A 15,780-nucleotide genomic window follows, 5' to 3' on the forward strand; every position below is an offset into this window, starting at 1 on the left:
AAGGAAGGAAGAAGAGAGTGGAGGGAGCTGCTGTATGTCCTCTTTGGCTGCCGGTGGGATTTGGTGAGGGCATGGGCTCCAGAGATGATCAGTAATAGGAAGTGAGTTGGTCTTGTCAAAGGTTACATCTTGGCCCCAGTCCCACCCTCTCATAAACAGATCCGAGTCCACTCTGGGGAAGGGCGCAGCATGTGTCTTTATTTTTCCTCAGCGACTAAAGGCAGCAGCAGTGCCCTGAAGATTAGCAGCAGCAGCAGCAGCAGGTGGCAGGAAGGAGTGGAGGGAAAGGACACCAAGTCTTGGGGAGGGGGAAGGAGCCTTCTTCAGCCTTAGAGGGGAGAGGAGAACCCTGAAGTGGGCCCTCCCAGTCCCATTTCTGGGCACAGATCCCACCAGTCTGCTTACCAGTCTGCCCAGTTAAAAAGCAGAGTGGGTGCACTGGGGTGGACATGTCAGCCCTGAACACCTGGCCTCCAGGCTGCAGGAATATGAGCCAGTGTCTTCGTTTTGCTCGTGCTTGTTTTACAAATTGTAAAATATGGTGCTACCTAAAATACTGGGTACATTTTGTGTGTGAGTAAGAAGGGACCGCAAGAGGCCCTTGGCTTAGGGAAAAGCAGCCGCTCACTATGGGGTGGAGAGGGTCAGACGTGTGGCAGTGGCTTACTGGGGTCAAGAAGCAGCAGTCCCAGGGGCTCAGAGGCTGGGGTGGCCTGGGATGACACAGCAAGGAAGAGGCCTTTAGAACTGGAACAAAGTCATGCCCTGCCCCCATGGATACATCCCCTTTCTCTCCTTTTTCAGCATCTTCAAGAGGATAAGTCACTTCCTTAATTCCCACAACCCAGAGGCCAAGTGCAACTGGTCACCCACAACCCCTACTTGGATGCCTAGCGCCATCCCAATTGCCTCCTCCACCATCTCTACCAGCATCCCTTCCAGTCTGCACGGGGCAGTCCTCCTGGGCTTGACCTCTCTGTACCCACCACTGGGGACCAGGCAGCCCCCCTGTATCCCTCCCAGCACCCCATCCCTCTCCACGTACACGACAGATCCCCCAAGTGCTGAGAATCAAGCTCCCACCTGCCCACAGCACGCCCACAGACAGGATCCCTGGATGGCAGCTCAGGTGGACTGAGACACTTGAGTCATTGCTCAGGAGGTCCCTCTGGGATCTGGGCAGGTGACTGCCCCACATGGCAGGACATCCCCACCCATCTTAGACTGATCAGGGTCAGTCTAGAAGAGCAACCCTCTGAGCTGGGCATGGTGGCTTGAGCCTGTAATCCCAGCTACACAGGAGGCTGAGGTGGGAAGACTGCTTGAGCCCAGGAGTTCAAGGTCAGCCTGGGCAGCATAGGAGACCTCGCCTCATAAAAACCAAAAAACAAAACAAGCCTCTGGCCAAAGATACCTTGTCTGTGGGGCCTTCCCTTTCCTGTCTGAGTCTCAGTTTTCCTCCAGCAGCCTGAGGAAACTCAAAGGCACAGTTCCCAGATACCCTGAGAGAACCTCCAGCTCTGGCAACAGTTTCCATAACAACAGGTATCAGGGGTGTGGAGGGCGATGTAGTAGGTCCCCCCCCCCCTTCTCTCCTTCCTCCTCATTCTAACCCAAGCTGCTGGCTATGCCCCTCCAGACTGCCCCTTGGGGGTGAGTTTCTTGTTAGTTGGAGTTGCTGGGTGCTGGGTGGGTGCCGTCTGGAAGGCCTAATACTGACGGAGCCTAGGGCAGCAAGCTGGCCTAGGGATAGAGGAGGGAGGGGAGCAGCTGGGGTGGCGGGGAGCTCAGGTCTGGGGAAATGCACCAGCAGAGGTGGAGCAACTATCCTGCTTCTGCTCGGGCTCCTCATGAGATGGGGCAGAGGCCACCAGGTGGGTCCTGCCTCACATCACATCCTTGTGCTCCTGCTTGGACTCCTTAATGACCTGCAGGGGACAGGGAACATGCACAGTGCAACAGTTAGGAGTTCACGCAGACCCCAGGTCCACCACCATGAAACTGTGTAACCTTGGGCAAGTCCCCCGCTTCCCAGGTCTTTCTTTTCTTGACAGTAACCACAGCTGCCTTGCGTGGTGGTCAGAGCGGGTGGTGAGATAACACTGGGAAAGCATTTAGCATCGTGCCTGGCATGTGGTAAGCTGCTGCAGTAAGATGAGCTCCCACTGTGGTTGAAGTGGCCTGGGGGATACGCCAAATCCCCTCTTCCCATTCCCTTGGTAGTTTCCTTTTACTAAGCTGGAAATGGAAAGCCGTCCCCATCTCCAACTGTCTCCGCTAGAGTTGGAAGTGAAAGCTGCTAACTTTAATTCTCTTTTTATCACTGGCAAGCCAGGCCCCCGAGTTTGAGGGTGAGAAAGAGACAGCGTGTGTTGGGACCCAATCTAGTGGCTTTGGTACCAAGGCTCCCCTTAGAACAGCCTATGGAGGGACTGAGGAAACGGAATTACATTCAGGTTCCTTGCTCTCCTCCAGAATTCCTTGGGGGCTCCTGGGAGTTACTGGGGACCTTCTATGTGCCAGTCCCAGGCTTTCCTCCACGGCCTGGCCTTGAAAATCCCTGGGGCCAGCCAGAGCCTGACTGGGCCTGAATCCCTCCGTACCTCTCCATCCCGCATCTCCACGGTCTTCACCACGATGTTCCTCTTGAGGTGGCCTTCTGACACAGACTTAGTGTCCAGGCTGGTTTCTGCAGATGTGAGGAGAAGAGGCCTCTCATGGACTTTCAGGGCGTGAGTCATCCTCTCCCACGCCCGGCTTCCCCATCGCACCCCCCCATCATGAGTATCAGAACCTATGCAACTGGGCAGAGAGAGCCTAGGCTCTTCCAAACGGGCTGGAGAGCCCCCAAATCCCAATAGTGCTGCTGCCCAAGTCCTGGCTGCTCTGTCCAGTTAGAGTCCTGGCTGCTCTGTCTTCTGGCCTGGCTTCATTTCAGCCCCTCTGCAAGCCCTGGCCTGGCACCTGGGTTTCTGAAAATCCAGCACGGCATCGAGGAAGGACATACAGGCTTTGAAATCAGGAGACCAGGCGGGGCGTGGTGGCTCACGCCAGTAATGCCAGCACTTTGGGAGGCCAAGACGGATGGATCACCTGAGGCCAGGAGTCCGAGACCATCCTGGCCAACATGGTGAAACCTCTACTAAAAATACAAAAAATAGGCCAGGCATGGTAGCTCACACCTGTAATCCCAGCACTTTGGGAAACCTAGGCAGGTGGATCGCCTGAGGTCAGGAGTTTGAGACCAGCCTGACCAATGTGGTGAAACCCTGTCTCTACTAAAAATACAAAAATTAGCCGGGTATAGTGATGGGTGCCTGTAGTTCCAGCTACTCAGGAGGCTGACACAGGAGGATCACTTGAACCTGGGAGGCGGAGGTTGCAGTGAGCTGAGATCACACCACTGCACTCCAGTCTGAGCAACAGAGTAAGACTCTGTTTCAAAAAAAAAAAGAAGAAGAAAAGAAAAAAGAAAGAAAGAAAAGTTAGCCAGGTGTGGTGGCTCACACCTGTAATCCCCACTACTCAGGAGATTGAGGCCCAAGAATTGCTTGAACCTGGGAGGTGGAGGTTGCAGTGAGCCAAGATTGCACCACTGTACTCCAGCCTGGGTGACAGAGGGATGCTCTGTGGAAGGAAAGAAGGGGAGGGGAGGGGAGGGAAGGAATTAGGAGACCAGAGCTCAAGAAGTCCCAACTTGGTCGGGCGCGGTGGCTCAAGCCTGTAATCCCAGCACTTTGGGAGGCCGAGACGGGTGGATCACGAAGTCAGGAGATCGAGACCATCCTGGCTAACACAGTGAAACCCCGTCTCTACTAAAAAATACAAAAAAAAAAAAAAAAAAAACTAGCCAGGCGAGGTGGCGGGCGCCTATAGTCCCAGCTACTCGGGAGGCTGAGGCAGGAGAATGGCGTAAACCCGGGAGGCGGAGCTTGCAGTGAGCAGAGATCCGGCCACTGCACTCCAGCCTGGGCGACAGAGTGAGACTTCATCTCAAAAAAAAAAAAAAAAAAGAAGTCCCAACTTAGCCACCAACCAGCCACATGACTCTGGGCAAGTTAATTGACCTCTCCCAGCCTCAGGTTCCTCATCTGTAAAATAAGGATGATGGGCCCTACTTCTGTAGGTGGGAGAGAGGAGACAATTAACTAAAATAAAGGCTGTTAAACATATGGCACATATTAGTGCTCAATACACATAGGTCCCTTTCCTGTCCCCTTTCCTCTTTCCTACTTCTCCCTGCCACTTATCTGTACCTTAGTGACCTGTGACTATCTAGGATTTGGCAGTATTACCTCTACTAGTCAGCCTGGTTAACTTTTCCGATGCTGAATTAAGCCCTGGGACATGCATATCTAGTGGTCCTAAATATTCTAGCCCAGAAGAAGAGGAATTTTGTTCTTTAGCTAAGAATCATTTGAGGGCCACATGCAAGTAAAAAGTAATTTAGCTCTTCCCGCCACCTCAGAGGGAAAAATATAACATGTCACATTCACTAATATTTAACATTAAGAGCAGGGAACATAAAACTGTATTCACTGCAAGAGCAGCGGTCCTGAGGGAAAAATCCTGTGGACTGAGTCAGCACTGAGCTGAGCCATGGAGCCTCAGGGATGAAAGAATAAAGCAGAGAGCCTGGCCCTCAGGCACAGCGAGACCCAAGGGGCCCTCCCAGTGACGGGAAGAGGTGAGACAGAGGCTGCTGCTTGCTCAGAGGCCCCAGAGCAGCTCAGCTGCGCACCCAAGGACTCACCACCTTTACCACTAACCAGCTCTGCCGGTTTAATGTAAATTACTCTGTACCACGTCCTGGCCTGGGCACTGCGGTTCCTGGGAAAATGTTGCAGTCCAGGCCCTTTAGGGGAACTCTGGGAGGAGGGAGCTCAGTAGGATTAGGAGGATGAGGTGCGTTAGGCTCACTCCCTGTCAAGCTGGGCAAAGCGCCGTGTCTGAGAGGCAGGCAGCTAACCGCGAGCTGGCGGTGCTCCATTTACAATCTGGTGAGCCTGTATTGGTATAACTTGTATTGTGAGGCTTTTGAGATGTCTTGTGACCTTGTGATTTTCCCCGTCTTTGGTGCTTTTGCCCCCTGTAGTGACAAGCAGTTAAAAAAACAAAAACAGAAAACACTCAGAAGGGCAGTGCTTGCTCAGGGATCTGCAGACAGGGCAGATGTCGAGATCTCACCCAGTTCTGCTGTGGAATGGGATGCAGGGAGGGGAAGAGGGACCCAGGGCCTAGCAGGACAGGGGCAGCGGCAAGCCTCGCCTAGAAGTACCCTGGGATGATAGGCTCTGGCTAGGAGTGCTGCGGTGTCACGAAGGCCCCCAGGGAGAGCGTGGATCCCTTTGCCCTGGTCCTCAGTCCCAGTCCGGAGCAACCTACAGGCCCTGGAGGAGGGGGCAGGACTCCAGTGCCCTTCCCACGAGACCCTGCTCTACTGACCTCGGATCTGCAGGTTGGAGAAGGTCTGCACAGGAATGGTGATCCTGAAAGAAAGCAGAGGGAAAGGGCTGCCCAGGCTGCCTGGGACACCCCTAGGCTGGGTCTTGGTCCAGGGCCATCATGACAACTTAAACACCCTTTTCGTTGCCAGGAAAGTCTAACTCCATCTCCTAGCTTTCCCCAGCAGCCAACATGATATCTGGAATTCTAAAAGCCTGCAAGGGGCTTGAGTGTTATCTGGGAGGGGCGCACGTCTATCTGAAGGAAGATGGAAGAGGGAGGAGAAAGTGGTGAAAAACATTCCAAGGAGGCAGAAGAAATGGGTGAGGTGCGGAGTCCAATCTTGGCTGGGAGGATGGGGAGTAAGCCTCTTAGTTTGGAGGGTGACCCAAGTCCTTGGCCTTGAGGCCTATTCAATATTGGTTGAATCCATCCATCCATTCATTCATCAAACATCTAGTGACTGCCTGCTGTGTGTGAGGCAGGCACTGTGCTGGGCATTGAGGTGGGAAGGGATCTGGACACAAGGCTGAAAAAGACTCAGTCCCTGAAGGGGGCAAGGGGAGCTCTACGGAGAGGCCACAGGGAGACGTCCCCAGGGCTGTGATCAGGGCTCACCGGTTCTCCTCGCCCTCCAGCAGCTTCCTGTAGGTGGCGATCTCGATGTCCAGGGCCAGCTTGACGTTGAGCAGCTCCTGGTACTCCTGCAAGTGGCGGGCCATCTCGTCCTTGAGGCTCTGCCCCTCTTCCTCCAGCCGCGCCAGTGCCTCTTGGTAACTGGCCGCCTCCCGCGCGTGGCGCTCCTCCTGCTCGCGCATCTGCCTCTCCAGGGACTCGTTCTGTGGGATGGAGCAGGCCAGTCCCGCGGAGCCCCGACCCGACTTGGCGAGGCTTCCAGGCCCCGCCCCCGGTCCCAGGCCCCTCCTCTAGCCCGGGAGTAACGTTCGGGCCCCGCCCTCGACCCAGGTCCTCGCCCCGGTCCTTCTCCCCTGGCATCTCCTGGGGTGGCCGTCCCCGCTCCGCCTGTCCCCGTCCTGCCCTGGCCGCGCTCACCGTGCCTCGCAGAGACTCCAGGTCGCAGGTCAAGGACTGCAACTGGCGCCGGTAGTCGTTGGCCTCGTGCTTGGCCTGGCGGAGCAGCTCCGCGTTGCGGGCAGCAGCGTCTGTCAGGTCTGCAAACTAGATAGGGAGAGGGGCCATAGACTGAGGGCGGCCTGGGGCCGCGGGGCTGCGGGTGGAGGACACATATAGGGGACTGTATGGGCCCATGGGCAGGCACAGGCTCTGGAAAATCAGGGAGGTGACCAGCACCCCAGTCAACCCCAGGACGTTGGCCCTGGCTGGGACTTTTCCCAACAACTGTGACCCATGGATGCGGGCAAGGTAGCGGCTGCCAGACCTCAGCACTTAGCACAACACTTGGTCAGCAAGCGAATGAATGAATAGTGCCACAGAATCCAGAACCTTCCACACTGGCAGCTGTATCTGTGGGACCGAACGCTGTCGTCTGCCACAGTGGACAGTGGGTTTCGGCGAGCGAAGCCCTGGGTGTTGTGTTTTTTTGTGGTTTTTTTTTTTTTTGAGACGGAGTCTCGCTCTTGTAGTCCAGGTTGGAGTGCAGTGGCACAATTTCGGGTCACTGCAACCTCTGTCTCCCAGGTTCAAGCAATTCTTCTGCCCCAGCCTCCCAAGTAGCTGGGATTACACAGGCGTGTGCCTCCGCGCCCGAATAATTTTGTTTTGTTTTGTTTTTTCTTTTTTTCTTTTTTTTTTTTTTTTTTTTGAGACCGAGTCTCGCTCTGTCTCCCAGGCTGGAGTGTGGTGGCGCAATCTCCACTCCACTCACTCCACTCCACTCACTCCACTCACAGCTCCGCCTCCCGAGTTCACGCCATTCTCCTGCCTCAGCCTCCCGTGTGGCTGGGACTACAGGCGCCCGCCACCGCGCCCGGCTAATTTTTGTATTTTTAGTAGAGACAGGGTTTCGCCATATCAGCCAGGCTAGTCTTGAACTGCTGACCTCAGGTGATCCGCCTGCCTCGGCCTCCCAAAGTGCTGGGATTACAGGTGTGAGCCACCATGCCTGGCCTCACCCTGGGTTCTAATAGCCCTTTCTCCCCCGCCTGCAGGGAGGTCCTCCCAGCTCCATTGGGCCTTCACCCTGCTCAGACGCCAGTGGCTTCTACTACTTACACTCCTCAGCTAGGCGCGCTGGCTAGGCCAGCATCTTCGGGCTCTGCCTCTCTGTGCTTTTCTGACTCCAGGCTCTGTCCTCCACCAGAAATGGCCCTCCCTTCTTCTCTTCCTGTCCACAGCCTGCCTGTCCTGCCTAGCCCAAATGCCCCACCTACAGCGTCTTACCTGGCTCCCACACTACATATAAGCTCCGAGCTGTGGTGTTCTCTACGGGCACTATGTTTGGGTGCACATCAACATCACACCTTCCAGCTCAGACACCTCTCTGTGTCCTGAGGGGGTGCCTGGCATACAGTAGAGGCTCAGTAACCCAAAACAGACTGGCAGAGGCATGGAATGCAGGCTCCCAAGTGAGATAGGCTAGAGTTGGAAATCCAACTCTACCACTTAGGAGCTGTGTGACTTTGAGCAAATTAGTTAACCTCTCTGGACTTCAGCTCTCTCATCTGTCAAAGAACAGCACCTACTTCATAGTGGGGTAATGCATGAAAAGCACAGAGCTTAGCACAGAACAGTATCAGCTACTACTAATAATAGCAATAGTAGCAGTAATAATAACGGGCACTTTTGAAAGCAGTAGTGCCTGTGTGGCCCTGGGCAAGTCATCTCACTTCTCTGGTGAAGGTCAGTCACCTGGAGAGGATATTCTCCCAGCTTCTTCCACCCTCCTTCCCCCATTCTCTTGTATGGAGCAAGAAGGGCTGCCTAGAGGAGGCAGGCTGGCCCACAGGCAGGGCTACCTTGGAACGGTACCACTCCTCAGCTTCATGCATGTTGCTGGACGCCATTGCCTCATACTGCGTGCGGATCTCTTTCAGGGCTGCGGTGAGGTCTGGCTTGGCCACGTCCAGCTCCACATGGACCTGCTGTCGGGCCAGCTGCTCCTGGAGTTCCCGAACCTCCTGGCCAGGGTGAGAGAAGGGGTACCAGGCCTCAGGGTACAGGCCACAGCTGCAGTTCCTCACAGCATCGTGTCCCCTTCTTCCTGCCCTTCGGCCAGGGGTTAGAATGTTCTCTCATCTCTTTCTGTCTCCCTTACTGCCTTTCTCTCTGTCTTTCATTTCCTGTCTCTACCTGCCAATCTCTGTTTCTCTCCTCTCTCTGAGTGTGTCTCTCAGAGACTGCAAGGGGCTTGAGTGTTATCTGGGAGGGGCGCGTGTCTATCTGAAGGCAGATGGAAGAGGGAGGGCAAAGTGGTGACAAAAGTTCCAAGGAGGCAGAAGAGATGGGGAAGGTGAGGAGTCCAATTTTGACTGGGAGGATGGGGAGTAAGCCTGTTAAGCCTTGGACACAGGACAGCCTCTCTGTCTCTGTCTCTCCCTCTCTCAGTTGCAGTCTCTGTGTTGAGCTTTTCTTCCTCTGCCCTGGCCTCACCTCCTCGTGGATCTTCCTCAAGAACCGGATCTCCTCCTCCAGTGACTCAATCTTCCTCTCCAGATCCAGACGGGCCAGGGTGGCTTCATCTGCTTCCTGGAGTGGCGGGAGGGGTGAGGAGTAGAGGGCCACTCGGGCCCCAGGCTCCTCCTCCCCATTGCTCAGCCTTGCCTTACCCCTCCTTCTGGGTCAGTGGGGAGCAGCACATTGCTCTGGAGGGCTGAGCTTGGGGGCTGTGTTTGGGTGAGTGGCCATGAACCCTTGCCTCCCTCCCCTGCCCCTCCCCTCCACCTCCCTGACCTGTCTATAGGCAGCCAGGTTGTTCTCGGCTTCCAGCCTCAGGTTGGTTTCATCCTGGAGCCTGGAGTGGGGGGACACATTCCTGGGTCCAGGCTCTTCTGAGGACACTTGGCTACTGCCTCAATCTCCCTGGAGGCAGCTGTCACAGAGACCACCCCCACCCAGGACCAGTAGAGCAGCAGGAGGAGTAAGGGTTGGGGGGCCTTAGACAGAGGTCTTATCTGGAGGATGAGCAGATGTGGGCTTTTGCCTTAACTCATTACTAAGGTGCCTTATCAGGGTTGGCGCACCTGCTTCTCCTCACACAGGCGCATCCACCAGCGTACACACACTGCTGCACACACACACACACACACACACACACACGTCCTCCTGCACTTGAAGGCACACACGCATGTCCTGCCAGCTCAGCGAAGCGCCATGCCCCTGGGGATTCCTCTGATCCCAGGTAACCACCTTTTGAAATGAATTTTATTATGAGCTCCGCTTCACAGCTGTGCAAGTCAAAGTGACTTGACGGGGGTCACAAGCTGGTGGCAGGCAGTCACCTGTGCGCTGCACCCAGGCTTGCCTGCTCTTTCCCTCACTTCCTTTACCCCAGAATCCAATCTCCCTCATGGACACCAACCTTCTCTGCTTCCAACTCCTCCTTTATATGGACCCAGGCTCACAATAGGTGAGCTCACTGCCCACAGTCACAAAGCCCAGCCATGAATGAAACGCAAGGGCCCAGCTGCTGGGGGCCCAGCCGCTCCTGCACTGCTTTCCCCAGTGGGGAGGTGCTGAGGGGACCCTGGCTCCCTGGCAGAAGGCATGTGGGAATCAGATCCCTGGGGTCCTGGGCCTGTTTCTGGTCCCCGCCATCATGTTGGGGTGCAAGGATAGTGCCCCATCAAGAGGTAGGGAGACCCAGGGAGCAGGGAGGCTCAGCCCTTGCCTGAGACTTCTCGGGCACTCTCTCTTGGGGGTTCAGCCCCCTTTGCTCACAAGGCCCCCTTCCCCCATCCCCTCCTCACTTCTGCCTCACGGTGCCCAGGTCCTGTGCCAGATTGTCCCTCTCGACCTCCAGCCGGGCACTGTTGGCGGTGAGTTGATCGAGCCGCAGTCGCAGCTCTCGCAGCTCAGCCTGGTAGACGTCGGCCAGCTTGGTGGGTTCCTTGGCCCGCAGCTGGTTCAGCTCAGCAGCCAGCGCCTTGTTTTGCTGTTCCAGGAAGCGAACCTTCTCGATGTAGCTGGCAAAGCGGTCATTGAGCTCCATCATCTCTGCCCGCTCACTGGCCCGGGTCTCCTTGAAGCCAGCATTGAGTGCTCCGGCCAGGGAGAAGTCCACCCGGGTCGGGAGTGGAGGGGGCATTCGAGCCAGGGAGAGGCGGGTGCCAGGACCCAGACGGCGGCCAGGAGCCAGGCCCCCCACCATCATCTCCCCCGAAGAGACGTAGGAGCGGCGAGCAGCGGAGGTGATGCGTCTCCTCTCCATCCTACCCTGGCTCTGCTCGCTCCTGGGATGCGAGGGCTTTATGAAGGAGTGGGCTGGACTGGCGATGCCCGGCTGCCCCTGGCAACGCCCCCTGGCATAGCCTGAGGGGGTGGGGTTGGGCCGCAGCCCAGCTATGGGGAGAGCTCCCCTCACCCCACTGAGGTAACTGTGCCCAGAGGCAGAGCTTCCTGGGCACGCCAGCTCCTGCATGAGGCAGGTGGTGCCTGGAGCCAGACCATGGATCTGGGGCCGTGACCACTGAAGCAAGAGGACCCTCTCTCTAGGAAGGTGGGTCAAGAAGGGGTTGGTTGGACCATGATGAATACTTACAATCGTTATGCATCAATTAAAAAGGAAGAAAAGGGCTGGGTGAGGTGGCTCATGCTTGTAATCCAAGCACTTTGGGAGGCTGAGGCTGGAGGATTGCTTGAGCCCAGTAGGTTGAGGCTGCAGTGAGCTGTGTTTGCGCCACTCCAGCCTGGGCAACAGAGAGAGACCCTGTCTCAAGAGGAAAAAAAGAAAAAAAAGGAAGGAAGGGCTGTACCAGATGACCTCTGACCTGCTTTCCAACTTTTTGATTTCATAACCCAGGCCTTCTCTCACTCAGCTGTAAGTACCTGCAAGGTGCTGGGAATTTGGCAAAGAACGAACCTGTTCAGTACCCTCAAGGGGTGCCTATATCATCATTTCCTACTAGGCCCCATTCCCAGGACTCCTGGAGTCCTCCCCTCGAACACAGATGTCCCATATTCCTGCTCTCTGCCCATTCATTCCCTGGAGTTCTGGGCCTGGGGGCTGGGATTGGACACCAGCCCTTTGTCTAAGCATCAATCATGGCCTGTATGTGGCAGCGGAGGTCCTTATAGGGCAAGAGGGGGCTGGCACTCTCTTGCCCTATCAGGACTTTAGCCCCTGGGTCTGTCCCTCTGGGTCACTCCTTCCTTGCCTGGCCTCCCTGTGCCTCTTTCCCAGAGCCCAGGCCTTGACAGCTCCACAAAGCAGTTACGCATGAGCTGGCTGTGCTGGCTTGAGTCTTTATCCCTCCGTCTCCCACTGGAGATTTATTTCCTCGAGTTCCCACACATCAGCCTGGGGAGATGGGAAGGACCTCTGGGGATGGATAGGTTTGGAAACGCAGGAGCCACTGGGCCCAACTGGGAGCCTGAGACCTGGGCCCTGTTGTCCCTGGAGACTTCAGGTCCATCTACGCCCTCCACTCTGGTCCCACAGGGTCAGAACCCTGCCCAGTCCCCTCACCCATTTGTGTACTTGGACTTCTGGGAAGCAGACAGCCCTCCTCTTCCCGCCTGCCACCCACTGTCCATGCCTGGGCCTCCCCAGATCCCCTTTCCCGGGCACTTGCTGAATAGAGAGCCTTGTTCTCCACCGCCAGTGGCGCCACACAGCAAGGGCAGCCCCTAGGGGGCTGTGCTGCTTTTATCCCAAGATGCCAGGCTGTCAGGCTGGGGTGCAATGCAAGCCCCCTGCTCAATGGGCTTCTCGGAAGGCATTTGAGGGGGACTGGGGTGCGGCGGGAAGCAGGCAGTGTGCCCACCCCGACCATTGTGTCTGTGCCAAGGTGAGTCATTCACTGGGCATGAAGAGGAGGCCCTGGGGGGCGGCCAGCCCAGCACTGCCAGGTTTGCTTGCAGACAAGGCCTGGCTGTCTGCCTCCTCCCCAGCTTACAGAGCCAGCTCAGGCTCCCAAGCCTGTGAGAGCAATGTCCCCTACTCCATACCAGGATATTACCAGGATATGTTCTTTTTTTTTTTTTTTGTCTTTTGAGACAGGGTCTCACTGTCACCCTGGCTGGAGTGCAGTGGTACAACCATGACTCACTGCAGCCTCAACCTCCCAGCCTCAAGCGATCCTCCCACCTCAGCCTCCTGAATAGCTGGGACTACAGATGTGCATCGCCATACCTGGCTAATTTTTAAACTTTTTTTGTAGAGATAGGGTCGTGCCATGTCACCCAGGCTGGTTTAGAACTTTTGGGCTTAAGCGATCCTCCCACATCAGCCTCCCAAAGTGCTGGGATTACAGTTGTGCGCCACTGTGCCTAGCCCAGGGTATGCTCCTCATCTGGGCATGTGATGGACAGACTGCCTGCTGAGGTTCCCCTCTGTGAGTCCCAGCACAGAGAGGGAGGTGAGAGCCCCTTAGGCTCTAGTCACGTCTGACTCTGGGCCTGAGCAGTGACATAGGGAGGGGAATCTTGAAGAGGGGGCGAGGGCCCAATGACCTTTGATCCTGCTATGAATTGGGGACCTGGGGAAGGACAGGAGGCTTTAAAGGAAGAGCAAGGCTGGGCATAGTGGCTCATGTGTGTGATCCTAGCACTTTGGGAGGCCGAGGTGGGCGGATTGCTTGAGTCCAGGAGTTCGAGACCAGCCTGGGCAATGTGGTGAACCAAAAAATTAGCCAGGTATGGTGGTGCATTCCTGTGGTCCCAGCTATTCAGGAGGCTGAGGTGGGAGGATCACTTGAGCCCAGGAAGTGGAGACTGCAGTGAGCGAAGGTCGCATCACTGCACTCCGGCCTGGGTGACAGAGTGAGACTCTGTCTCAATAAATAAAAAAATAAAGGCCGGGCGCGGTGGCTCAAGCCTGTAATCCCAGCACTTTGGGAGGCCGAGACGGGCGGATCACGAGGTCAGGAGATCGAGACCATCCTGGCTAACACGGTGAAACCCCGTCTCTATTAAGAAATACAAAAAACTAGCCGGGCGAGGTGGCGGGCGCCTGTAGTCCCAGCTACTCGGGAGGCTGAGGCAGGAGAATGGCGGGAACCCGGGGGGCGGAGCTTGCAGTGAGCTGAGATCCGGCCACTGCAGTCCAGCCTGGGTGACAGAGCGAGACTCCGTCTCAAAAAAAAAAAAATAAAATAAAATAAAAAAATAAAATAAACAAAATAGAAAAGGAAGACTGGGGATGAGCTCTTGTCTCAACTCTCATCTCTGTGGCTAGGAGTGGCCCGCCTTTCCAGGCTGCCCAGCAAGTCACAGCGTGTGGTCTTCCCTTTTGGTTCAAGGGAAGTCTAGTTAAAATGAGGGCAAAGCTGTCCTGGAGAGAAAAGATGTGATGAGCAGGAGATGCTTGTCATTGAAGCTCAGTAAACTGTCCCTATGTATGTGAAACACAAGGTTGTTTCAGCATCAGCAGTTGGAGTCCCCCAGCCTTTGCCATCAGCCACCTCCGTGGGCCCCTGTCACAGGCCCAGGTGCATCCTCCACCCCCTCTCAACCCTCAGACCTTTCCTCACACTCAACCCTTAACTATCTTGTTTTTGTTTTTTGAGACAGGGTCTTGCTCTGTTGCCCAGGCTAGAGTGCAGTGGTGCTATCACAGCTCACTGCAGCCTCAACCTCCCTGGCTGAAGCAATCCACCCACCTCAGCCTCCCAAGTAGCTGGGACCACAGAGGTACACCACCATGCCCAGCTCATTTTTGTGTTTTTGTAGAGACAAGGTTTCACCATGTTGCCCAGGCTGGTCTCGAACTGTTGGGCTCAAGCGACCCTCCAACCTCTTCTTCCCAAAGTCCTGGGATTACAGGCGTGACTTGTACAATCGGTACATACAGATCATGCCTGGCCAACCCTTAACTATCTAAAGATGTCTGCACAGAGAACCAAAGATACAGACAGATTTGGTCATGGTTGTTTTCCAAACTTTCATTATCTTTTTAATTAAATATTCACTGTAGAAAAGTCAGAAACTATAGATAAACAATACAAAAAAATGTAATTAGCCATCATTTTGCCACCTGGAGGTAAACACTACCAGATTTTTTCCACACATATAAAATCATGTTTTTCAAAATGGGCTCATGCTGTACAAATTATTTTGTAATTTGGTTTTCTCACTCAACAATATGTTGTGAACATCTTTCCATATCAACAAATATTTGTCTGCATCATCATTTAACAGCTGCATGATTTTCCACTATATGCATTCATGTACCAAGCCCTAATGGTGGACAGTATGACAGTATGTTCTCTCCCTCTCTCTCTCTTTTTTTTTTTTTAGAGACAGGGTCTCACTCTGCCACCCAGAACCAGATTGCAGTGGTGCCATCATAGCCCACAGCAGCCTCAGACTTCTGAGCTCGAGCAATCCTCCTGCTGCAGCCTCCCAGGTAGCTGGGACTACAGGCACATGACCCTGCGCCCAAATAATTTTTTTTTAAAGAGACCAAGTCTTGTTATGTTGCCCAGGCTGGTGTTGAACTCCTGGCCTCAAGTGATCCTCCGGCCTCAAACTCCCAAAGTGCTAGGATTACAGGTGTGAGCCTCTGTGCCTGTCCTCTCTCTGTTCTAAACTACACTCTGATTTGCATCTGCTGCAGGCAGATACAGCAGACAGAGAAGGGTAGGCCCTCAGCCCTTCCAGCCTCCACCCAGCCCCCTCCATCCTCCTAGCCTGGCTCAGACCCCATTCTCTGGGGTACCTCCTTTCCTGCTTCCCCGAATGGAAGGCCCCAACTTCTTCTTTTTTTTTTTTTTGAGACAGTCTCGCTCTGTCGCCCGGGCTGGAGTGCAGTGGCACGATCTCGGCTCACTGCAAGCTCCGCCTCCCAGGTTCACGCCATTCTCCTGCCTCAGCCTCCCGAGTAGCTGGGACTACAGGTCCCCCCGGCACCACGCCCAGCTATTTTTTTTGTATTTTTAGTAGAGATGGGGTTTCACCATGTTAGCCAGGATGGTCTCAATCTCGTGACCTTGTGATCTGCCCTCCTCGGCCTCCCAAAGTGCTGGGATTACAGGCATGAGCCACCGCGCCCGGCCTGGAAGGCCCCAACTTCTAAAGCCTCAGGCCAAACCCTAGACTGGCGCCTAGACTGCACAACAGGATAGTACCAGCCATGGAGAGAGATGCCTGGATGCCCTTTCAAGGAGCCTACAGCCAAGCTGTTCCTGCTTCAAGCCGAGGTGGGGACAAGATGACCTCCCTGTGCCCTTCCCTTGCATCAGAATCTGCTAGATGACC

At 55.2% G+C, this 15,780-nt stretch overlaps 1 protein-coding gene across 3 annotated transcripts; it reads right to left on the minus strand.

Annotated features, from left to right (window-relative positions):
- Positions 1–173: 173 nt before the first annotated feature.
- GFAP (glial fibrillary acidic protein) lies at positions 174–11,792 on the minus strand. Of its 3 annotated transcripts, XM_025363805.1 has the most exons (10): positions 10,332–11,792; positions 9,316–9,376; positions 9,016–9,111; positions 8,382–8,543; positions 6,499–6,624; positions 6,064–6,284; positions 5,446–5,489; positions 4,970–5,089; positions 2,604–2,689; positions 175–1,928 (listed from the first exon to the last, which is right to left on the minus strand). In XM_025363805.1, the coding sequence occupies exons 1-10, from the start codon at positions 11,000–11,002 to the stop codon at positions 1,887–1,889; spliced, it is 1,629 nt and encodes a 542-aa protein (XP_025219590.1). In that variant the 5' UTR covers positions 11,003–11,792; the 3' UTR covers positions 175–1,886. The 3 variants fall into 3 exon arrangements, with proteins under 3 accessions (XP_025219592.1, XP_025219590.1, XP_025219591.1); XM_025363807.1 differs by lacking the exon at positions 4,970–5,089 and having other exon boundaries at positions 174–1,928; XM_025363806.1 differs by lacking the exons at positions 175–1,928; positions 4,970–5,089 and having other exon boundaries at positions 1,934–2,689.
- Positions 11,793–15,780: the final 3,988 nt, after the last annotated feature.

This window comes from Theropithecus gelada, chromosome 16 (assembly GCF_003255815.1).
Source record: "Theropithecus gelada isolate Dixy chromosome 16, Tgel_1.0, whole genome shotgun sequence".
Taxonomy (NCBI): Eukaryota; Metazoa; Chordata; class Mammalia; order Primates; family Cercopithecidae; genus Theropithecus; species Theropithecus gelada.

Coding starts and splice junctions, on each gene's coding strand:
- GFAP (XM_025363805.1), bottom strand. CDS start 11,002: ATGCAGGAGCTGGCGTGCCCAGGAAGCTCTGCCTCTGGGCACAGTTAC. Junction 6,285..6,498: donor TGGAGTCTCTGCGAGGCACG/GTGAGCGCGGCC, acceptor TCCATCCCACAG/AACGAGTCCCTGGAGAGGCA. Junction 1,929..2,603: donor TGGAGATGCGGGATGGAGAG/GTACGGAGGGAT, acceptor TGTCCCCTGCAG/GTCATTAAGGAGTCCAAGCA.